This window comes from Camelus ferus, chromosome X (assembly GCF_009834535.1).
Source record: "Camelus ferus isolate YT-003-E chromosome X, BCGSAC_Cfer_1.0, whole genome shotgun sequence".
In the NCBI taxonomy this organism is placed as follows: domain Eukaryota; kingdom Metazoa; phylum Chordata; class Mammalia; order Artiodactyla; family Camelidae; genus Camelus; species Camelus ferus.
Genome location: NC_045732.1, coordinates 11,257,061 through 11,282,263, shown reverse-complemented (window position 1 = coordinate 11,282,263; position 25,203 = coordinate 11,257,061). Strand labels below are relative to the sequence as shown.

At 53.0% G+C, this 25,203-nt stretch overlaps 1 protein-coding gene across 1 annotated transcript; it reads right to left on the bottom strand.

The window, feature by feature from the left end:
• Positions 1-19,324, bottom strand: LOC116662186 (F-box-like/WD repeat-containing protein TBL1X). The gene is made up of 11 exons (XM_032475630.1): positions 19,216-19,324; positions 18,078-18,289; positions 17,292-17,355; positions 17,081-17,178; positions 13,726-13,786; positions 9,180-9,298; positions 5,506-5,580; positions 4,986-5,113; positions 3,154-3,319; positions 1,477-1,578; positions 1-561 (listed from the first exon to the last, which is right to left on the bottom strand). Exons 1-11 carry the CDS (start codon positions 19,322-19,324, stop codon positions 535-537), a joined length of 1,161 nt encoding a protein of 386 aa, XP_032331521.1. The 3' UTR covers positions 1-534.
• Between the last annotated feature and the right edge of the window lie 5,879 nt (positions 19,325-25,203).

The following is a 25,203-nucleotide window of genomic DNA, read 5'->3' as shown; positions in this document are numbered from 1 at the left end:
TTGTAGAAAATACAAAGTGTTGGGGTTACAAAGTCGCCCAAGTCATTGGTACAAACTGGTCTTTGAACATCCTTGTGAGAGTAACTGTAGTGTCCAAACTGTTAGGAAAAAACGAAACAACCCACCACGTGGAGTGGTTTTTCTCCCCCCTTTTGGTTTCTCACAGCGTCTTTCCTTCTGTTTCTTTTTGGCACAGCTTTTTTCCTTCTTCGTCTCCTCTCAGCCCTCAGAGCCTGCTCTGGACGGGGTCCCACCCACGCGCCGTCTAGCTGCTGGCTTCCCGCTTCCCACGTTCCAGGTGGGAGCCATTCTTCCCCCTCTGATGGGACTGTGGGTATGCTTTTTGTTTAAACTTCTTGATGAAGATTACAAAAAAATAGAGACTCCTGTGGCCAGGGATGAGCTGATTGCAAAGTACACTCTAACGTCAAGTTCGCACAGTTTCGGAGCTGACAGAGTTGTGTCTGGAGAGTGCTCCAACCCCACACGTTCACTGCTGGTCCACTAGGGTTCTTTTCCTATAGTATTTTGTGTTTACTTTCGTAGATCTAAAACACACACCTGGAAGGAAAGAGGAGGTGCCGGTTATCTTGAGAGACAACCCAGGAGGCCTTCAGAGAAGAGGACGGCCCACGGCCCACCACCCACTTTTTGTAAATAGACTTCCACTGGCACAGAGTCATGAGGGTTCAGAGAAACTCTAAACGACAGGCTAATAACATCTGAGCATCCGACCAGTCAACCCCTGCAAACAGCCTAGAGGGAAGTAGCCAGGTCCAGGGCAGCACCGGGAAGGAGTTCGGGGGGGGGGGAGGGCGCAGCCCTTGGTGGGGTCACAGACCAGACACCCACGTAGGGGCTCAGGCCTGAGCACCACTAGGGGGCCAGGCGGGCACTTGGCCAGCCACCCCCTGCCCTCTGCCCCACAGCTTGGGTCAATTTCAAGTGCAGGTGGGAACCAAAAAGCTAGACATCCCAGAAGCTGAAACTGGGCCCCATGGAGTGGAAGGTGGGAGCTGTAACACCAGAGGCCCAGGCTGGAGTCAAGACGGGAGCAGGCTTCTGAGTCTTGGCCCCTGTGTATCTGGGCCCTGTCATCTCTGCTGTGGGGGCGTCCTAGGCACAGGGGAGGTTCAGCAGCATCCTGGCCTCCACCCAGCAGACACCAGGAGCAACCCCACGAAGCAGGGACAGCCACAGTGCCCCCCGGCGGGGAAAAGTCACCGCGGGAAAGCCACCATCTCACTGAGAAAATCACTGAGAGTGAGGAAGAGACAGCTGCTCTCTGATGCGGTGCCAACCGGGCAGGATCCAGCCAGAAGTCTCCTTCACCCGACACACATCCAGTGAGAGCCAGCTGTGTCCTTGGAGACTCACCCCACCCCTGGGAAGCCCAGCCAGTACCAGGAGCCTGGAGCTTCCAGCCCCTCCTCCCTCACGCCCTCCATGCCGTGGCAAACCACAGGTGCTGCTTACAGAGCCGTCGGACGCGCTGGCGCCCACTTTGTCCCCTCGGGCGTTCCAGCACACCTCGAAGATGCCGCCAGTGCCTCGGTAGCTGTGGACGAGACTCCCACTCTGCAAAGCAAAGCTGCGGTCACTCACGGTGCCAGGGGCACCAAGGACGTGGACGTGGTCCCCCCGTGCATTACCGCAAACATCCTCAAACTCAGAGAAGCTAAGAGTATTTTCAGGAAACGCTCGGTGGCTGTAGAAATGCGTCTCACAGACTCGCTACACAGGGCAGCGTAGGTGACCTACGGCTGCCCATGGAATCGGCCTCGACGTTTTGGCTGGCGTCACGCTGCCTCCCACAGGTCACCGCAGCCACGGCCGGATGGTGGCAGGGAGACCGAGGCAGCTGGAGAGGAGCAATCTGCCTGTTACGCACTTTTGCACATTTAGAAAAGCCGTCGTGTCACTGAGGATTAAAGGGAGCCTCAACATGCCTCAAGGGTTTTGTGATTCGTAGGAAGAGGGGTTAAGGGACCTGATGAGCTGCCGACAGCAGGCAGGGCTGGACCGATGATGTCATTTTACAAGTGCACCCACCGCTGTTTCAGCAAGGGTTCAGACCAGAGGCTGCCACACGTCATTCCTGCGATGGGTGTTTTCCGGGGCCTATCCAGGGCCGTGAGGCTCTGCTCGGCGCCAGCCGGGTCCTACCTGAGGGCCACTATCGCCTCTGGCTGGCCGACAAGACAAGACTCATGGGAGGCAGCTCCCGGGAAGCCTGAGGTCCCCGTGGACCTCCCCCGGCCCCACGCGTTTGTGCGGCTCAGGTACCACCTCCCCCGGCCACCAGTGGGTGCGGACTGAGAGTCAGCCAGGCGAAAGGGAATCGGGAAGCTGGGTGCGGGTGAGAGAGAGGCGGGGGGGCTGTTCAGTCCACCCCAAGGTCACACGGAGTGGACCACTGCTGCTGGCCACGACCCCACACGACCATCGCTGCCCCACCTGCAGGAGAAGCGCGAGCTCAGCGCCCAGAGGAGCACTTTATGCTCCTCCAGGCCCGCTCATTCCCACTGTTCATGCTCCCAGTTCCCTCACCCTGAGGTGCGGCCAGAGACACCCACAGGGGCTGCGTGTCCTCAGACACCATCTCTTTCTCCTGTGACAGGACGACCCCACAGTGACACTCCCGTTGCTACCCAAACCTAGACTGTTTCCCTGGGACAGGCTGAAATGGCTTGACCACCGCCCACAAATGGTCCTCACATTCCTCGACGTGCTCCAAGGGGCAGCTCCAGGAGTCGTGTGGAGCAGAGGAGGTCAGGGGCCTGTGCACCCCCTACGGCGGGACCCTCACCCCGACCTGAGTGCCCACAGGGCAGCATCTCCGCTGAGATGACTGTGTTACAATTTTCCGAGCTCAGTGCTCACGTCCAAGAGGAGGTGGCAGGGGGAAGGTTTCCTGCCAAGGACTCAGAAAAAGTACCCGAACTGGGTGGGTGTGCCTGGAGGGGAGCCTCCCCCACCAAGGGGCACAGGGCAGAAGGCACTTGGCCTGGGGTCCCCCTGCAGAGGACCGTCTGAGGCAACGCGCTCCTCAGCACCGACGCCCCAGGCGCGGCTCCGAGCCCGGGTCACCGAACACACGACTCTCCAGGCGGTCCTTTGGGGAAGGGCTGGGCCACGGGGGTCGGGGATTACCTGAGTGTTCCAGATGTGCACACACTTGTCAAAGGAGCCGCTGGCCAGGTATTTCCCGTCGGGGCTAAAAGCTACACTATAGACTGGTTCCTGGTGTTTGGTGAGCGTGTGGATGCAAACGCCCCGCTCCACGTCCCACAGCCGAACCGTGGAGTCAAACGAAGCACTGGGGAGACGGGAGCAGGAAAGTCAGCAGGACACGCGCGGGTCCCCCGCCATCTCCCTCGATGCCTCACAGACACCGTGGGTGGGCGTTCCTCCCAGCCTTCCCGTTTCGGGAGACAGTAAGTACACCCCGACTCTTCTAAAACGTGACGCGGCTATGCTGAAAACCAAGCCGCAGTCACAAAACAAAGCTTTTCTTTTTGTGGTGCCATTAATTAGGGAAACAAATTGATCCTCACGCTCACTGGTTTCTGCATTTTTCTGAGATACGAATGGGAAACACTTCTGCATTCACTACATTTTGTAAAATGCTCCCACAACTTAAAACACCACCTCTATCGCTGCCAACTAAAATAATGCTCGGGAAAATAGCAAACTGAGTGAATGAGCATTTTAATCCCCTGGGAATTAAAGTTCAATTGCATCCAAATAAACAATCAGTCTCCTGGGAGTTGCAAATTTTAGTTATTTCCAAACGTAAGAGCACAGTACACACCACAAAGCTGCTTTCTCTGGCACTGCGGTTCAAAAACACCTTCCAAGTCATCAAAAAAACCACAAATGCCTACAGTGTGTCCCATGTCCTAGACATTTAGGTGGATTTTAGGACAACTACATGAAATAAAGAGTACCGGTCTTTGTGTTTCTCTGGATCAGCGTCTCAGCTGATGCAGGAATTCCCTTCGGTGTTTTCTAAGAGAGGGCCTTGCGTCGGACGCTCTCAGCCAAGAGTCCTTGCTGCCCGGTGAGACCGCCCCCTCCCCCACAGGGGCCGCGCGGCCAAGCCGGAGCTATGTGCGAGGACCCTGCCACCTGCCACCCACCTGCCACCCCGGTCCCGTTCTCTGCACCCACACAGAGCAACCGCACCGCTGTTTCCTGGCAGGGAAACATTCTCCCAAGTCGCGCCTTTCCCAGGCTCAACAAGCACCCCCATTTCATTGGACCCTGCTCTCCAGACCCCTTGGTATCCTGGTATTCAGTCTCAGAATCTCTTTGGCTTGTTTTTCTAAGTGTTCTTATTAAAATACGGTACTGAGAGTGCAACTGTGTATCCTGAACGGGGCCCGATGAGCACTGAGACCCGCAGTTCTGGGGACCGCAGCCTGAGTGATGTGGTCTTGGGGAGGCCACTGTGGTCACTTAAAAGCACTCTTCCCAATCCCAGCCTCTGACTGACCAGCTGCCCCACACCTTCCAGTGCTGGTGTCTCGGGGGCTCACTACATACACGGGTAGGTCAGACCTGGCTGGGGCTGGGGGGCCCCACCACTGTTCAAAATTCTGGCCACCTGCAGGCAGCTCCGAGTCGAACCCAATGAACCAAGCCCAAGGTCCAGGCTGAACTGCTTCCTCTCTCTGTTGTAACAAACACTTTCACCGAAGCAAAGTGCTGGGACCCGGATGACATGGCTGATTCCTCCTGCCTGCCTCGTGGTTAACACCGTCCTTACCTCGAGTCAGGCATCAAGGGACAACTCACAGCTCGTGGGCCCTTCCAAGAGTGCGGTACCTCTCCACTGGGTTTGGAAGGGTGTAAACACATTTGCAAGACACCTGGGCAAAGTTTTCCGTTCTCTTTGGCTGTGAGTGACTTGCTGGCTCAGCCGTGGTGAGCAAGGCTGCTTTCAGGGAGCGAGGCTGGGCTGAGGGCCGTCTTCCTCTTACCTCGCTAGCATGATGCTGGAGTTTGGGTTGCTGGTGGCTGGCCCGGTGGGGCTCCACTTTATGGTGTAGATCTCTTTGCTGTGAGCTTGAAGGTCGTGGACACACGTATCCTGCTTCATACTCCAGATCTAGAGAAGGCGTCGCGAACAGTGTGAGCAAAGGCTGTTTCTCCAGCTGGCAGTGGTTCCACATCACTCCCTCCGTGAGCCCTCACTAGTGTCTGGCCCTTGGGAAGCTCACGGCACCGTGAGGTGTGCAGCTGGCTAACTGGCAGGCGCTGCCCAGGAGAGGGGCCGCTGAACACTAGGGGTGCCCGTGAGGAAGGCCACGGGAGGGAAAAGACCCAGCAGGACCCGCCACGGGTAGGCTGGAGTTCCCTGCATGACAGCAACATCGAGTTTGCAACGGGGAAAGTGACAGAAGGCGGGGAGAATGCTCACACGGAACCGCCAGCTGCAGAACCAGGGAACGTAAGACCAGCACTGAGTACAGGGGGCAGTCCAGGATCAGACGGCTTTACCTTTAATGTCATGTCATCAGAGCAGGACGCTAGCAACATTCCAGAAGGATCCCATTTGATGGCATTGACTTCATTCTGAAAGAGAGCACAGGGTTTTAAAAAGAAATAAGGGCCCTGGAGCAGTAACACAGCCTTCCAGCAGGGGGCAGGCGCACACTGTCCTCTCTGCAGAAAGCCGACCTGCATTTGCCCCGGACACCAAGGAACACGGGCAGACCTATGCGTACTCGCCTCTTCCTCAGTCCGTGTTCCTCACCTCCACAAAACGCACAGCCATGTGCCCACCCGACCAGCCACCCGTGTCCCCAGTTCTCGAAGGAAAAGAATCACAACTAGGAAGGAAGCCAACTGAATTGACATGGTAAGGGCAGCACAGAAAACCAGGAAGACCACAATCACTGTAATACTGACTTGGAAAGTCATTTTCCTACACACTTTTAATACCACGGCTCCCCCGTCCATCTAAGCTTCTCTTTTGGTCCTGAGGGAAGGGGAGGAAGTGCACAGAGACAAGGTGTCCAATGGCCAGAGCGGTAACCCAGGCCCAAGGCGACATGACCTAAACCCACAAACGCAGACCAGCAGAGGTGTACGTACAAGGGAAGTCAGATTGAGAGGTTGTTAGGGATTCACAGGGAGGAGGAACCATCCTGCGGGGCCGGAATCCTGAGCAAACAGCCAAGGAAACGCAACGTTGCCGCTCAGTGCCCATGGAAAGTTCTAGCAGGCAGGTGCTGTGTGCAGTGGGGCGGAAAGGAAGGACGCTGCAGGAGCCTTCCAGTTCTGGGCGTCAGGGGATCCCGAGGCTGGATCCTGGAGGCTGGACGCCAAAGGTCCCCAGAGGTGAGGGAGAGGGGACACAGGCAGTTAGGAAGAAGCTCCCTGCAGTAGAGTGAGGTGGGGAGGGCGTGCCTGGTAAGGCGAGCAGGGACAGGCGGCGGGGGCGCAGCGGGGGCTCAGCCCCTATTCCCAGCAGGGGACTGTGGAGCCCCCTCCAGTCCCCGCATGACTGCTGCCCTGGCCTAACAATGAACTCATTTCAGGCTCGTAATTCATTTCCCAGTTAGCCTCACACCCCTCAGTGCTCTGGCGTGGAGGATAAACCGCACGGTCATGCTGCTCACTGAGGACACCGTGGTCTGAAGGCTGCGAGACGGGAGGGACAGGGCTGCGTCTGTGTTCCACGTGGTACCAGTGGGGGTGGCCCGGGAAAAAGGGAGGGATTGAAGCTTAAAGCACAAGGAGCAGGCCCAGGGTGAGCCAGGGGACGATGAGTGGGGCTGACTGCAGTGTGTGCGCACAGGAGAGTGGAGGCAGGACAGGCCCCATGCGAAGCCGGAGTCTGGTGAGAGGTGTGACCCAGGGGCAGGTTCACGCAGGACAACGACTGCTCGGGGTGGCTCTGACCGTAACCGATGAGAGCAGAACCTGAGGATGGGTCCCCGCGGGCCTGGGAATGGGGGCCGGTCCCCGCGCCGTGGGCAGAACCTGAGGGTGGCCCCGAAGGCCTAGGAAGGGGGCCGGTCTCCGCTGACTGTCCCTGGGCAGAACCTGAGGGTGGGTCCCCGAAGGCCTAGGAAGGGGGCCGGTCTCCGCTGACTGTCCCCGGGCAGAACCTGAGGGTGGGTCCCCGAAGGCCTAGGAAGGGGGCCGGTCTCCGCTGACTGTCCCTGGGCAGAACCTGAGGGTGGGTCCCCGAGGGCCTAGGAAGGGGGCCGGTCTCCGCTGACTGTCCCTGGGCAGAACCTGAGGGTGGGTCCCCGAGGGCCTGGGAATGGGGGCCGGTCCCCATTGACTGTCCCTGGGCTACTCACCTTCAGTTCTCCAGGGGGAAAAGGACTCCTTCCTGAGAGTGGACTCTCCTCTCCCTCCCTCCCTCCCTCTGCCCTCCAAGCCACAATTCCCAGAAAGCATCCAGGAACAGCTCATAGGGCCTCGGGAGGAAGGAGGCTCTCTTCATTTAGCGCCTGTCTTGTGCAGAATGATGGCTTCAGTCAGACTTGGCTGAAGAGCCCAGTGGTGTGACTGCAATCAAGTCCCAGTGGGGGGGGCAGCTGAAGAGTCACAAGACCTCCTCTTAAGAGCTCGGGGAGAGTCTGGGATTAGAGGAGAAATAAGTTCAGCTCAGAAAAGTAAAGAGGAGGATCAGGTGGTGGCCATAGTGAGGTGTTAAGAGCACAACGGGCCCCTGTGCTCTGAAAGAGCCTTCTTATGGAAGCAGGGACCTGCAGGGACAGAAGCTGCAGAAAAGTGGGTACTAAGGAAAAAGGCAAGTGCCAAGGACAACGTGACTGATGTCAGTGAAGTCAGGGGCAAGGGATGCTGTGAGAGTCAAAGGTAGGGGAGCATCGCAGGTGTAAGGTGCTCAAAGCCAGCACGTCTTCCAGGCGGGCCGAGTAGTGGCGTGGACACTAGAGAGATCTGCTGGGGAAAGGCTGTGAAGAGCCTCATGTGTTATGCTCAAGAATTTGATGATCTATCCAAAGAGAACAAACACTAATTTGAAAAGACACATGCACCCCAACGCTTACAGCAGCACTATTTACAAGAGCCAAGATATGGAAGCAACCTAAGTGCCCACTGACAGATGACTGGCTAAAGAAGATGTGGTATGTTTATACAATGGAATACTACTTAGCCATAAAAAAGAATGAAACAATGCCATTTGCAGCAGCATGGATAGACCTAAAGATGATCATACTAAGTGAAGTCAGACATAGACAAATATCACACAATATCACTTATATGTGGAATCTAACAAAGAGAACACACTAGTGAATGTAACAAAATAGAAGCAGACTCACAGATACAGAGAAGAGACTAGTGGTGACCAGTGGGGAGAGAGACGGGGGGAGGGGCAAGAAAAGGGGAGGGGATTAAGAGGTACAAACTACCATGTATAAAGCAAACAAGCTACGAGGATACATCGTACAGCACCAGGAATATAGCCAGTATTTAATGATAACTATAAATGAAATATAACCTTGAAAAGGTATGAATCACTATGTTGTACATCTAAAATTTATAACACTGTACATCAAGTATACCTCAATAAAAAGTTAATTAAAAAAAAGAATTCAGCGAGAAGTCAGCTGGTGTCTGAGCTTCTTGGATTGAATGTTGGTATTTTCCACCAAATTTAGGAAAGTTTGGCTATCACTATTTCAAATTTTTGTTTCATTCTTTTTTCTTCTCTCTCCTCTGCACATATACGGTAGAGTGCTTCATATTGTCCTACAGGTCATTAAGCTTCCAACCGTTTGTTCAATCTTGTATCAGTTCTTCAGATACATTATACCTCTTAGTTCTGAGATTTCCATTTGACTGTTTAAGAACATAATTTTCCTTTCTCTGCTGCCATTCTGCATCTGTCCACTCATTATGAGCAGGCTCTCCTTTATATCCTCAAACAATTTTAGTAATAGCTCCTTTAAAGTCTTTCCTGCAAAACCCAACATCTACCTCATCTCAGGTCATTTTTTCCCCCTACCGCCTGTCCAGTTGGATAACTGGGTTAAGCCAACCACCTGAGAGCTGCAACAGCCTACAGAGCAAAGGGCTGCAGAACTGGTCTGCGGTCACAGTATCTTCTAATCCTAGGCACAGAGTACCCGGCTCCCACCTCCCAGCACATTCTCATGAACGTGAGCCCCAAAATCCGAACTTGCACTTACTGTGTGTCCTTGGAAGGTTTTGACTGGGCGGTCACAGCCGAGTCTGCAGACGTGAATACACATGTCTGTGCTACAGGAGGCAAAGGTAGTGTTCTGCCAGTCGACATCAAGAGCAGGGGCTGTGAAGCAGAAAAGGGAGTGGGGGTGGGGGTGGGGGGGGTCGACATCTGCATTTACCAGTGGTGCACAGAGGCCAGCTGACTGAGAAGAAGTTAACAGCACAGTCAAGACACTCATCTACTGATGTGATAAACACACAGCCGCCAGCCTTCACAGACCTGTCCTATATGTTTGACGGGATGACCAGACACCTCCAGAGAGAGACCCTGTGACACTTCACGTGCCCTGGACACAGAGTCTCGTGCTCCCCTGACACAGGGCAGACACGGTAGGGGAGAGGCACGCTGCCTGCCCTGCCCCTGTACCGTGCTGCTCCGGGGAGCACCACTGTGGTGGGCTGACTCCACTTGTTTTAGGTACGGAGGAGAGAAAGGGGAGGAAAACGACTCCACATCCTGTGTGTAAGATATACCCACTGAAAAAATCTCCCACAACACGTGAATGCATCCACCGACAGTTGACAAGAAGCACCCCCGCCTTTAGGGGACACAGGTGGCCTTGTGATGAACACTGTTTCTGCCTACATTTCTCAGGGGCTGGTGGCTCCAAGACCTCTGTTGAGGGTTTGGGAGACAGGGACAGCCCTCTTCCTTTCTCCCAAACTCCCAGGAGACCACGCTGCATCCTTGTTCTCTCCAGACACCTGACTGCTTGTAAGGAAAGAGAGGGTTCCCCCTCAGCTGTCAAGCCCTAACCTTGTCTCCGTGTGTTTCTTCAAGGAAGTCAGCGCTGGATTGGGAGAACCTCACTTAGGATGTGCTAAGTCGTGTTGCCCCTTCTCATCCTGGGTCTTTAAACAAGAAGTGCGTGCCTGCACACGCGACCGCCTCCCACCACTGCAGGGACAGACCCCGTTAGCTTCCACGGCCCACTGCCCCGTCCCCACAGAGGTTGTGGGTGGGGGGGTCTGGCCCAGAGGCAGCACCGGCTTCTTCAACAACCCAAGGCACCTCTTCTTGTTTCATCTTCACAGCCCCACGGTTCCCGCCACATTCCCCACGTGTGTCCAGTGGAACCAAGGAACTGGGTCCCAGGAGCCAGGGAGCCAAGCCCGTAGCTGCTCTTGTGCACAATGCTGCATGAGCCAAGTCATGAACTCCGTGGCCAGCCTCTGCCTTCGTGCATGCAGTTCGCACACCTGCAAGAGCGACAGCCTGGAGGGGACAGTGACCAGCACCTGGCCGTAAAAACTATCTTCTGCTGCAGCTTTGTAATCTGGATAGCGGACGCTGTGTACTCGGGTGGCTGGCCCCATTCTGAGTCGCTCCTGCTGCTGAGACCCAGGGCCTCCAACCCCCAAATGTGAGCTCACCATTCAGTGTGAGTGAGTGACACGTAACAGGGCTAAGTTAACCCTGGGCGGGGCGGGGCGAGGTGGGGTAGGGCAGGGTGTGTGTCCGTGTGCCCTCGCTGCCTACATGGCCAGTGAGGTTCAAGAGTCAGCAACCATTCCGAGCATAGCCAAACTTTACTTTGCTCTTTAAAAAAGAAATAAACTTTTAGTTGTGAAATGCTTACAGAACCACAGGAAGCTGTAAAGACATTACAGAGGCCCCACACGTACCGTCCACCCAGCCGGCTGCAGTTTCTGGCCCCACCGCACAACACGCAAGCCCGGAAGCTGCTGGGGTGGGACGTGCGTGCAGTGGCTGTGCCAGCCATGTGCTCACACGGGCAGATGTGTGTAACTACCGCCAAAGCCAAGACCCAGAACCGGGCTCCACCACCTCCAAGACCTCCCGTGTGCTGCTTTACCGTCACACCACCCCTTCCTTGAACATCCGCTCCTAAACCCTGGCTCCACTGATCTGTTCTTCATATCTAAAATTCTGGGCGTGGGGGGGGTAGCTCAGGGGTAGAGGGCATGCTTAGCATGCATTCAATCCCCACGCCCTCCATTAACTGCTCCCCCCCAAAATTACATCATTTCCAGAATGTTATAGAAATGGCACTGTCCAGCACTTGACCTTTGGGGATGGCCTTTCCTAACGAAGCAGACAGCCCTCTCGATGGTCTACAGATAGTCTGCTCCTTCTCCCTGCTGAGTGCTGTTCCACCACTAGCTCTGAGCTCACGCCTCCAGGAATGAGGTGCACCCACCAGGCCGGCGTGGGGAACACCTGACGGGCAATTTCTCTGATCAGCCCTATGAGTGCTAAGGAAAGGTGCCCCTCTTGCAGTGTGCATCTCACCCGGAAACACAGCACCCTTCCTTTTTTCCAGCTTGAACAATCCACAGGCCACCACTTCACACTTGTAAGAAAGAGCACGTGACACACGGACTTCCTGACCCAGTGCTGGGACACGCTGCCTTGTGGGTTAGCTACAGGGGAGGAGCTCTCAGTACAGAAGAAAACGTGTCTGTGGCATGGAAGGCCCTCCTCTGGACCTTGGGAATGCTCCGGGGAATACTGTATTCTGTCAAATGACTTAGAAATTAATTCTGAAGATAAAACTGTTAGAGGAACCTTACGGATGCTTATCTGGGGCACATTATTCTCTGAAAAATAGAAGCCAGAGCTTCCTGCGTTACAGGCATTCCCCCCATTGCATGGGTCAGCACATCTGACGTTCTGGGCTCTGACCCGGTCACGGCAGCCTTCGTGACAACAAAGGTAGGATGGTCTTGGCATTTACGGCAAATGCAACGGGCAGGCAGACCCACTTGCTGTGCTTTGTACAGTCGACAGCGTAGCTGCATGGCGTGGAGACGACACAGATCAAGACACACAGGCTGCGTCTCCAGGGGCTGGGGAAGTGGGGCTGGAGGGGGACTTCCTACGGGTGAAGGGTGACACGTATGTTCTGGAACTGGACAGCGGGGACAGCTGTGCACAATGTGAATGCTGGTGTATTCTGCCCACCCCGAACACACGCACGCACACGCACAGATGCTGGGGTGTCAAGGTGGCAGCGTATGTTGTATAATATCTCTAGCAACTGCCACATCATCCATGCTGTCAGAGAGCAGGACCCACAACAAAATTCCCCGCAGCCCCCACAGGTGTGTCTGGCGTGGTCCCCAAGCTCAGAGGATGGCGTGGAAGAGACGGGCTGCCTCTCCAGAGCAGCAGGCTGTAAACCGGCACCTCCCGGGTCTGCCCGGATCAGAAGGACCGTGTGCAGCAACAGACGCTGGTGTGCATGTGTTTGTCACAGTCCTGTGAAGGCCTCGTCGGGACTCTCCCTCAGTCTGCTCCCTGCAGGACCCACGTCCCCCACTTGCAGCCCTCCCTGGGCTCCGAGGTGGGCTGTACTGCCTGGGCCGTCCTCGGGGCCAGCCCTCCCTCCGTTCAGACATCCACAGGCAGCCGGGAAGTGCCCGTCAGGGAAGAGCCTCTGACCCCCTCCTCAACGTCACCCCAGAGACACCTGACCCAGCAGTAACGTGCACCCCGTCCGTCTGCCTGGTAACTCCCTCTAAACGGGGCAGGCGCCTCCTGCGGACGAAAGAGGCCTCTATTCCCTTCTGTCCACTTGAAGCCAGTTTCTTCTGTCAGTCTCTGAATTCTGGGGTGCTTTCTCTCTCTGAAGTCCAGAGGTCACATCTAACTATCAGATTGAATCAGGAGGTGGGAATCGGGGAACCCGGACTCTCTCGACCGTGGGCTCCGTGGAGCCTGGTGCGGCCCCAACACAGGGAGACGTGGTTCGGTGAAGAGCAGTGGAGCAAAGACCCCCGCAGGCCTGACACTGCTCCCCATAGGAAGGCCTGGCGGCGAGGCTGGCCTTGGCCAGCCTCTGGGAATTTGGATTTCCAGAGGGGTCCTGGCATCCTGTAACTAGTAACGGCGGCTTCTGTGCCTTAACTGTCTATGCAGACAACATCCGTGGTTGACGCTGAACCCTCATGCTCCTCCCGGCAGTCTGGAATGTGGGTGCACGCCGGGCATGGGGCCTATGGGGCCTCCCCGGTAGACGACCCTTCACGCATGTCACCGCAGCTGGCTTCTGGGGGGATGCGGCACATCCTCTGTGACCCCACCAGGAGAGAACCCTGAAAGCTCTGGATTCACCTCATGCCTTCTCCCCCTGCTGATTGTGCTTTGCATTCTTTCGCTGTAATAAATCTGAGCTGTGAATTTGACCGCATGCCGAGTCCTGGGGGTCCTCCAGTGAATTGCTGAGGCTCGGTATGGTCTCAGGGACTCCCACCCAACACAGCGTCCTTGGGGGCAGCAGCTGAAAGCAGCCCACGCTGGTTCTGGACTTGGTTCACTGTGTGCTTATAAACGTTTGAGCCTTCGAGAGTTGAGGGCACCAGGATGTCACAGATCTCAAGAGCAATGCTTTCCACGAGATGGGTTTCCTCCCTGCCAGCTGGATTCCGTGATGCCTTCCTCCAAGCATTCATGATCACTTTAAGGGACATTTCCTAGGACTCTGAATTATTTTTTAATTACAAAAAATTTATAGAAATACTCACCGGAATGAAATGGAAACTGCTGTTTGGCCTCTCCTGTGTGGGCATCCCAAATTATTGTTGTCTGTGGTCCGCAAAAAAAAAGGAAAAAGAAAAAGAAAAAAAAAGTTAGTAATTAGTCTTCTCACAAAGGTTTCTCTAGAAAAATTTATCAGAGAAGAGCAGGCAGTGGGCCCCTCTTCCTTTTAAACCAGCACTGTCCAAAAAACAGCACGTGAGCCACACAGGAAATTTAGAACTGTATAGTAGCCACACTAAAAAAAGAGAAAAAAAACTAGTAAAGCCAACTTCAACAATCCAGTTAACTTCACTTCAACACAGCCAGAATACTGTCATTCTAACATGAAATCAGCACATACACGTCAGTGACGTAGTTCGCACTCCCTTCCTCATCCATGCCTTTGGAATCCAGGGTGTGCTTTACGCTTAACCATCTGGACGGGGGTCACATTTAGGAACTTAGCCACACGCGCTGGTGGTTCCTCCCCCAGACGCAGCAGCTGGAACTGATACTCGGAAAACCACCAGTTTTGTTGGGAACTCCCCCTTATCCCCACACATGAAAAGCTATTGCAAAAACTGTAACAACGCATATCCGAACACCTTTCTGGCACTTTTCCAAATGAAAAGCTGCACAAACAGGTATTTCTGAAAATTCCTCTGACCATCACTCCATGAACTGGGGACACTAGACATAGCAGAGCAACTGGGATACTGATAGAAGAAACTGGCTTCAAGTGGACAGAAGGGAGCAGACGCCTCTTTTGTCCAGCACTGATTTATTAGTCCGTACATAAGGAGGAAAAAAATGATGTATACGCTGGAAAACGAAGTAAATCATGAATGCTTGATGCTGGGAGACACTCAGGCATGCCTAACAGCCAAAGGCAGCTCTATGGATACCACTGGAATTACGTCTTAATCAAGTGCAATTTTCAACAGAATCGGAACCCTGACACCTCCCTGTCGATGGCATTAAATGAAGGTTTTCCTTTAAAAAGAACTGGTAATATTTTGTATCAACTGCAGAAATTTTCAGAGGAAATACTCAGAGCAGTGAGGATCTGTGAAACTTGGTTCTCTAAGTCTGGGGTCAGCTCTAGACCAATTAACAATTTTTTGTTTGTTTGATGGAGTAGAACTCTTTCCTTAATGGAGCCACCTGCCAACAATTTAGCACAGAAGAGAACATATAAACCTTTTCACGATTCCGATACAATTTCATACACTACATTGACAACTTGTTCAATGTGTTGATGTTTCAGGTTAAACACACGCTGGACAAAAGAAAATATTAATTACACAAAGGTTTCAAGAATCCGAAATACCGTTTAGCCACATTAGGTTAAGCACATACTGAAGGTCAAAGCCAGCATCCCTAAGTTACATTTCCTCCCTGAGAAAATGTTCCTTTCGAGAACATTACTATTCCTGCCGTGGTTGACTAATTACATCAGGGAGTGTCTGACCCAAAGCCTACCAGAATTCTAAATGTACATTTTCACCAACCACCCAGTTCATCACCTGGTAGACTCAAATGATAATCAGGTAGAAAATGCAACACGAATATAAAAAGTAGCCCTGGGGAAGGAAGGAGCTCAGGCTGCGAAGGACTCCCCGGAGACGTGTGAAAGTTCAAGGGCGGCAGGGACTGGCGCCCAGGGCCCGAGTTCCCAGCCCACCCGGCTCTCTACCAGCGTGTCCCAGGCAAGTCAGTGACGCTCTCTGGGGCTCCACATTCCCCTCTGTGAAAAAGGATGGACCTGCCCCCTATCTTGGGAGCATCGACTGGGCCAACGCATGTGGGAGTGATCGCTCGCACAGACGTTTAATAACTCCATCAGCAGTGCTGACGACCGGCCACGTAGAAGACAAAGTTCTGTGTGTGTGCAATATCTGAGTTGTAACATCTCCGGGAAAATTCAACACTGGTTCCACGAGAACATTTGGTGTGTCGACCTCAGTAGCTCGGCTTTTGTATGTCAGGTATTAGGCTGCCAAGTTTGAATGCAGGGTTTGTTGGCATAAATGAGAGGAAGAGAAAGAAAGAAGGAGTAATTCAGTGCCCCGGTGGGTTACACTACTTAACTGCAGGGGCAACCAGCTTTCTCTGTCAAGGGCCAGGCAGCAGATATTTTAGGCTCCAAGGGCCATACAGTGTCTCTCACCACTAGTCCATGCTGTTGTTGAAGCATGAAAGCTGCCATGGACAGTTCTGAACAAGTGGGTGTGTCTGTGTGCCAATAAAACTTTACTTACAAAAACAAGCCATGGGCTAGTTTTGACCTATAGACCATGGTTTGTCAAATGCAACTATGACTTTTCCAAGACTGTGTCAATGTTTACAGGTCTTGTCTATTATTTTATATGCATTTTTAGAACTTGAATGAACAGATGGTAGCAATTTAATAAGGTTTTCAATTTATACTGAAGTGATTACAAAAATGTAAAACTTTTTGGAGAGCAAATCGAAGTATTCAGGCATGGTTTCTAGTTGTAGAGTCATAAACTGATGTGAGAACTTATTTTTCCTTCTTCATTTGTTGGTAATATTTATTTTCCAAAGCAATGACTTAAGACAGAATTTCTATTGAGCATTAAGGGTGGCACAACCATTCATGCAATATTCTTTGAGGGTCACGATTCCTGTCTCTTGGCAGCCGAGGAAACAGAAACTGGGACAGGGTGAGACCTGCTGGATTAATTGCTCAGAGCCAGGATGCTATCTACCCCTCCTGAGGTCATCTTGTGCTCTGTCACCCCATAACGGCTTCTAGATGCATCTGGGTGTTGACAGCCACCGGACTTCGCGTCATCACATCCACCAGGCAGCCCCACCAGGAACAAAGCACACTGTACATCTGCTCTGCGGGCCATCGTGGGCAGGACCACTTGCATATGTGTCTACCTGCTCCTGCTCTCAGGGAAACCTGCCGTCTACAGTGGGAAGCAACCGGTCATCAAACTAGGAAACAGAAGCCTGGTGAGAGGAAACGGTGTGTGTTCACAAAATCACTCGGCAGGGGAAAGTTTACAACCCATGCAGGTGGGCTTCTTCAAACCCTGGATAAATGCAGCCTGGGGATTTCTTCTATCACTGAACTAACCTCAAAATAAAAGGGAGGGGGAAAGGTTTACGTGTCAGTCTGCAGACCAGTCCACGGCACATTAAGAGATGATGTGTTACAAGTGAACAGTCAGATCAAAACCACAGAAACAAACAAAACCTACACAGGTCCTTCTGATTTCTTAAGGGGAGGCAGAATTCTCAGAATTCAAAGAAACCCTGATGTTATCTGAGATTAAACACAAGTAAACATGTACAGACCGCAGGGACGTATTTTAAGCACTCACTCACTTTGTCTACGCCGGCACTCAAAATGTAATTCCCCTTCTTGTTCCACTTCAAGGCGAAGATGGGGCCTTTATGTTGGCCTAAGGTGCTGGCCAGGTTACCTGCATGTGAAAAACAAAGCACGGCAGCATGCTGACGTCCAAGTCTGCCCATGGGATGACTGCACAGCAAAGCACCTCTTCGCCGACCCCAACATGGGGAAGGCAGGACTTACCGTCTTCCGTCCATATTCTTGCAAAACCATCATATGACCCTGTAGCCAACAGTGTCCCGTCACTCTGTGGGCCAGAGAGAAATAGCAACAGACACAGCTCAGTGGAGGCAGACCTGAAAAGGGGGGCATCTCCCAGCATCCCAGGGCTAGAGCAGCCTGATGTCGGTAACCAGTTCCCACTTAAGACACTCATCAGTCACGGGGGACTACTTTAGCTCACACGGCTCTTCAACTAAAATGTAAGACAGAACAGGCTCCCCAGTAATCCCATCAAGGAGACGAGGGGGCAGGGGAAACACGGGACCACCACTCACCACTTGATGACATCCAAAAAAAAAGTATCGCGAGACTTTTGGAGACTTGGGTGAGCTTTTAAAAATATTTACAAATAGATAAGAGTGGCACTGGTGATGAAGTGACAGGATGTGCAGAAACATGACAGAGAGCCAGAGAAAAGGTCAGAGAAGCTGAAATGCCGAGTGTCTCACACACAGACACCAGTGCTGAGATGTCCAGGTGGAAGGTCATCTTCCCTTGGCCCCATGGCACATGACGTCAGCAGAGCAGCCTTCCCGGGTGACACCAGCAGACCCACCCTGCAAACCCAGCTGCTGTCTGCCCAATGCCCACAGTCTGCTAAGGAGCCCAGAGCCCTGGGGGTGGCACAGGCCTGCCCCTTCCCTGCATCTGCCTGCCCGGCTCAACTTCCCCATGCAGCCCTCGCCGAGGCCGATGGTGGATTTTACTGATGTGAATTAAAGCATCTGGGTGGTGGCAGAGGCTTACGTTCCAGTCCAGCGAGGTCACGTCTTTATTGCTGGGGACGTCGTGGCCCCCTTCCCGTATACAGTGCCTCAGCACGAGCTGGGTGGAGCCCCCGGTGCTGTTTTCATTCAGGTTCCATATCCTCGCTGTCGAATCTCCGGATCTGCACAAGGAACACACACAGCGATCAGCCTCCGTGTCCAGTGCGAGCAAAGCCCACTGCTCCCCGCCATCTGGCTACACCAGGCATCCTGGGCCTGAGGCCCTTGGTCTTTGTAACACCACTCACTCCCTGCAGGTTTCCCCTTCTGATGGGAGTTTAGTAATGATGAATGTCTCTGCCTTGCTCCCCACCCCACTGAGAAAATGGCTGGGACTGAAGACTCTTCCTCAGCCTGGGGTACCCGGAGTGCCCCAAGCCTTGGTCCGCACACACTGGGGAGACAGCACACCCAGCAGGAAGGGAGTGCATGTCCCAAGAGTCAGAATGCAGATGCCCAGACCCTGGGGCACGGAGATGCCAGGAGATCACTGACAGGGTTCCAGGCACAAATGAACACCTCAGACTTGTGTCCCTGAAGGACTGTGGCTTTGTTGGGTGGAATCTCCATGTCTCCATCTATTTCCATTGGTTTTGAATGATTATCTGTTGTGGGAAATGGGAAAAGAGGCAGGGCTGACCGACACCAGAGAAACTCATCCCCAGGGCTGATGGTAGTTTTAGAAACACCTGCCTTTTCCACACTAATCCTGTCACCTCTGAAGCTTGTACTAAATCATGGCTTTTGTGTAATTTAGTAAATATGTAACATTTGTTTACAGTCTCCAAAATTTGACAGAGGAATAAAAACGTATTCTAGGGCCAGGCTAGTTGCTAATATCCCCCAGAACAAGACTGGACAGAAATGACAACAGTCAGCTGGCCCCTGAGAAGGGCCCAAACGTTCTTCCTCTTGACAGGACAAGATGTTTTATCTGGAAGCACCTTTCTGAGGTTATATAGATTTTTTTGAAGACCCCCAATTACAATTACTTTCTGGGGTGGAAGAGCAACAAAACAAAGACATTTATTTTATCCCATTTTATTTTCATAATCTTGAGGGTTGTATCTCACGGGAGAGGGCAGCCCATAAAAGACATATGGGGACAAGCCACGTACTTCCTTCTTCTTTCCCTGCCCTGTCACTGTGGACCACGTTAATAGTGACTGTGAGACCCATGGGTGGGCGGTCTTCCATCTGACCGTAGGCAGACGGCCTTGAGGTCATCCTGTAATACCAGTACCAGTACAGCCCACATGGGCTTCACGCTCAGTGCTGGACCTCGTCTCTGGCCCTAGATGGACTAAAAGAATGTGTTCCTTGAGCTCGTGGTCAGGTCAGGCTGCGCCGCTGCTCTTGGAGGGAAATGATTTTTCTTTTTCTTTTAAAAATATTTTTATTTATTTTTACTTTTTAATCACTTTTTCCCTTCCAGTTTTATTGAGATGTAATTGACATACAGCACTGTATACCTCCTTTTTTGGGGAGGGCGTGGAATTAGGTTTATTTATTTCTTTCTTTCAGTGGAGGTACTGAAGATTGAACCCAGGACCTTGTGCATGCTAAGTAGGCACTCTACCCCTGAGCTGTACCTTCCCCCCAAAATGATTTTCAAATAAGGAAGGACACATGCATGCATAATGCATGTGCATGTGCGCACACACACAGACACACACATGCACACACACACACAAGCACTCTTTGAACTTAGAACCCAGAGCAGTCTCTGCATCTATAAGCAGCAGGTCAAAGTGCAGTCAGCTTCTCCCGTAAAAGTCCAGGCTGTCTGACTTACTGGTCACACACTTGGAGGCAACTACCTAACAGGAACTAACCTCCTGGCCTTCTGCAACCCCCGCACAAGAAGACACCCGTGGCCTGGGGCCGGTGCCCTCTCAGTGACCATGATCTCCCAGTGTCAGCTACTCCAGAATCTGTCCCAGAGGCTGAGGCTGGTGCACAGGCCTCCACACACACAACTCTTTATGTGGCAGTGATCAAAGGGGAGACAACTGCCTTCTACACCACACGAGTTCTCAGAGCAGCACGATTTCCTCAAGTTGAGGGCGCACAGCAAACAGCACCCTGTCTGAGGACTTGCATGGAAACCAGCGTGGGAAGCCCTGCCGCAATTCCGAGCCTAGGGGCCATCAGGGCTGCGAGCCTGGCTGGCACTCACTCATCGCATGCTCTCCGTTCTCCTCGCCATTGACTGCGGCCTCGCCGTTCTTTGGTGGGTTCTGCTGGGAAACCGCGGCCGGGGCTGCCAGGGCTGCCGGGGCCGCTCGGGGCCGCCGCTGCCACCGCCACCACCACGGCAGCTGCACTGGCCTGCTGATGCACCAGCTTCTCCCAGAAAGCCTGCTGCCGCGTCTGCACCACATCGGGCATCACCGTGTCGATCAGGGACAGGGGCTCTATGGGGCGGCCGTCGAACACCGTGCCGTCCTGGGGACAAAGCCCAGGCACAGGCGTCAGCTCAGACACAGTGTCGGCCCATCCGGGCTCTGCCCTCTGGCAAGACAGGTGCAGGGCCCGGGCAGAAACACAGGCGCCTGGGAGGTGTGGGGCTGCAGAGGAGGCTCGGCCTGCCGGGGACCCGAGACACGCAAGGACTCCCGGCGGGCAGAGTGGGTGCGGCGGGTGAGGGCCGCATCCCCGGAGGACTGGTGTCACTGCTGCATCAGCGGGAGGCCCGAAGTTCCCGAAACTGACCAACCTGAATCCTAGCATCAGGGACACCTGAGCCCTTTCAGGTCCTGTCATGGGAAGAGGGCTACCCCTGATGCAGGAGTTTGCATAAAGGGGTGGGGTGGGGTGGGGTGGGGGGGATTTTACCCCCTTAGGGGACAGTGAGCAAAGCGGCCCGAGGCCCTGACACAGTGCTCTGCTCAGACAGCAGCACTGGAGCAGCGGTGGCTGGTGCTCAGTGACGGCTCCCTCTGTGTGCGGCAGTGGACAAGCCATCCAGGGGCCATCGGGGGGACACAGAACTGTCGCAGTAACCTCTCGGACGCGCCACAGGAACCTAGTACTTTCCCTTCTTCTCAAGAGCAGTGATGAGCCTCTATCCAGGGCCAGACCTCTGGCCCGAGCACGGTCCCGAAGCCCCTGCCCGCCCTGTCCGTAGCTGGGGCCATCTCTCCCTGCCTCCCCAGGGCCTCAGCTAGAAGCACATGCCTGCTTTCCCACAGGACGACTCTGCTTCTGTTCTGGGCTCCTGGTCTAGAGCAGTGGTTCGTGGTTCTCGAGCGAGGGCGATTCTGCCCGCCGGGGGTGGAGGGAGCTTTCAGCAGGGTCCGGAAATACTCTCCTGTCCCCGGGGGTGTGTACGCAGGTGCTGCTGGCGCTCAACAGGGAGAGCCCAAGGATGCTGCTGGCAGCTACAGGGCACAGGGCCGCTCTCTAAGCCAAAGAGCGGTCCGGTCCAGAACGTGAGCAGTGTGAGGCCGAGGAACCCTGTGCTCAGTACCCCTCCACTGCCGCTGAGCCTCCCGAGTCACCATGGCCGCAGCCGGCCTCCCTCCTCCGCAGAAGCCGTCGTTGACCCTGACTGCTCTCTGCTTCGAGCCCCCACCCACCCCCACCCCGGCAGCGCTCCCCGACCCATGCCTTGTATCTTGTGCCACGGGCAGCCTTCTCCTCATTCCGGTCCATCTCCCAGCTCCCAAGAAGGCTGACGCTCCTTGAAGACAGGAGGCCCATGTGCATTCACTTTATAACAAGGAGCAGCCGCCTCAGTACAGCGGCTGGGGCTCAAGGCAGATTTGAGAAAGGGCTGGGAGACACTGGGGAGGCTGATGGAAACGAGGGTGGTAAGAAACTGAGAAAAACCGAGTCCTCATTATTTTCAGAATACAAGCCTTTCAGGAGGACAACAATGATTTAGGTAGAACAGCACAACAGAAGGAAAACAGCTTTTAGACAAAGATGACAGTCACATAAGGGAGTCTCAAAACACCAAAGAGGGTTCTTGGCTGTATGTGTACACCTGAATTAAAAAGCCATCACATGATTTGACAACAATAAGAATTAATAAAGGCAGTGGTATTAAGTTCTTACTATGTGTATCAGCCCTTTTCATGAATTAGCTTAGAAAGTTGGCAAAAACTCAAGTTAATGTCTCGATAAATCCCTATTAAAGATGGGGAAACCGAGTCACAGAGCAGTTCAGTGATTTCTCTGAGGGCACACACAAATGAAATGTGTTCAGAAACCTCTAAATGATTCAAAGTGGCATCCTTTTAAAAAAAGAAGAAGAAATGATCTAATCAGTAACACCATTTGTATTTCAATTTCAACAAAGTAAGCTGCAAAAAAGGTCTGCACTGCGAAAACTAGGCCGAATGCTTTCAATATGAGAGAGGCAAACAATGATGAACTGTATAAAGAGGGCTATGTTAGGAACCAGAGACCGCAAACAAAATCAGGTGCAGCGATGGAGGAATTTGGTTCAGTTTCGTTCTACTTACAGAGAGAGGTGCTCCAAGGCTGGGGCCTGCCTTCACTTGCTTCCCTGCCTTCTTTTCTTGACTAAGGAACATGCAGAATTAGATGTTCCCCAAGGCCCCCTTCACCCCTTTCCATTCTAAGACTCTTTGGAGAGGAAAAAATGAGCTCACTGTCCCAACCAAACCCACAGGACTTTAATTTATGGAGGTGAGTGAGTGATGACACGGAGATTAAGGCCACTGAAAGAAGAATCTAGCACAATTCCCGCGGGAAGGGGCCAGCCGTGCCATGCCACCAGGGCCACCAGAAACCTCATCACAGGCAGGGACCAGAACGCTGACAAACAGAGAGAAAGGAACCGAGACCATGTCTTTATGAATACAGGCAGGGGGAGTGCCAAGGCTGGGATGTCCCCTATTGGACAGGAAGTGAAAACACACACATTAGAAGCTGTGGTTGGGAGGTCTGTAGTACAATTTTCACGCACCCTCGGAAGCTGCCTTGTGAGAGAGAGAGGTCAACAGCTCTGGCCCTTGGTGCAGCCCTATGACTAATGAGTGCCAATCAGCCACTGGTCACCCACTCGTCAACATCCAACTGGCTACAGAGAAAGGGCTTTACAATGGAGTCATTCTGGAAGTGCAACTGTGGACTGCTGATTTGTACGCAGCACTTCCTTGTGTCTGTAGCATCCCTGTACCCGGCGGAGTCAGCAGAGCCTTCCCGCTATCAGGACTTCCTGGATCATAGTTTTCTGCAACAGAAACTCGGCTGCCTGGGAAGCAGCCCGCCTCTGTCTTGGGATGGGGTGGGGGAAACAGGGTGACTCAGGCAGTGGGGGCGGGGAGGGGACTGATAAAAATAAAGATGGGAGAGGGGCCAAGGGCGGTGAAGTGGTAGCTGGGTCAAATGACTCAGACAGGAACATACACACACACACACACACACACACACATACACACACACGGAGTTAAGGGCTGTAAACAGAAAAGGCGGGAGGATAAGAAATCACACCGTCATCTTTGGGGGCTAACTTATTATCATTTCACGTCTTCTTTTTGGAAATGATAGATTAGGCTCACCAGAGACTCACATTTATGGTCTGAGAAGCAATTCATAACCATAACCTCTAGGTGCAACCGTGGTCAAAAGCACAAACATGCTGAGTTTTTCTATTTGGCAGTCCACATCACTGTGCACATTCATATCAACTTTATATTTCAATGTGTTTATCTGAAAAAAAAAAATCCTCCAGTCCCAGCCCTCACCTTCTGTCCTAGTTCTCTGACATTTCACTGCAGAAAACTGAGTGTAGGAAGGGCGGCTTTATGTGCTGCAGACCTGTTCCTGCTGACCTGCTGTAACATGGAATTTAGTGTAAAATGGAACTGCCTTGGATGGCGCCCAAAAGAAATACCAGAAGGGCCTCGTTAAAACAGGGTTTCACTTGTAACATCTGGCCTGGACACTGGGGGTGGTGGCTGAGTACAGCTCGGGCCGCTGACTGTTGCAGACTGCGGGCCCCGCCAAGACTTTTAATACCCCCTAAACATGGGAGGCATCCAGGAGGAGAGAGCATTAGTCAGGTTATAAACAAAGGTTGGTACTTCCTCCCAGGCCAGTACTGGCTAGGGGTGAGGCCATGCCCCACCCTGCCTGGGAGGGAGTCTGCTTTCCTTGAAATGCTCACTGAGAACTCAGCTCCGGCTTCTACACTCAGAGAAGCAAGGCTTGGAACTGGTTCCTTCTGGCACCATTGCCCCAACAGCTTTGAACTCTCATAAAATTTGGATTCGATGTTTGTTAATGGGCAAAGAGAAGTGTGAATGCCAAATCAGTCATTTACAAAGGACAGCACCATTGAAGATTATAATAAAAAATTTAACATATGACTTGGGGACAAGCAAAGAAACAAATTGGAGGAAAGAGGAAGTAAGTCACATCACTGTTTACTGACCCAGCTGCTGTTCTCCCCCGGGATCTCTCCCAGGCCCTTTTCCCTATGCAAATTAATTTTTAAGGTGTAAGTCTTGTGGTCCTAGATCTTTGTATCCAGGTTCTTTCTCACCTCAGCTCACACAATCTAAGCACTTCCCCTGGTTCCCAACAGGTCTCAATAGCCAGCATCTTGATTGTTTCTCAGTTTTCACTGAGCAGATACATCATCCTTAACTCCCATGACCTCCAGCTTTACTTTCAAAACCTAACCAATGGCTTCCCATCTGACAACCTGGTGTTCATCTGCTGCCAACTCAATGTTCTGGAACTTTCTCCTCTTCCCTCCTGCCCTGTGGCCCTTGTCCCTCTCACGAAGATGGTGCCTCCTCCCTGAACACGCCAGGCAATGCCGAGCCTCATAGCATTAACTCAGGCTCCAGATTTTGCTCGAAAGGCTCTTCTTCCTCTTTTGACTGAAACATTCCAGCTCAAACACTCCTCCTCTCCACACCTTTCCTGTGCTCCTTTGCGAACACTTCCAACCTTACACCTTTGAACCCCTGAGACACACGCCTTTGTAAGTATCTGTCCTGCGCCCTAGGTGGGGGGAAGACCTCCCCCTGTCATCTGTCCTTCCACCCCCAGCACCTAGGGCAGTGCCACCACCCAAAAGAAAAGCCATCCTGAGACTTTCATAGAACTGAAAGTGGTGACAA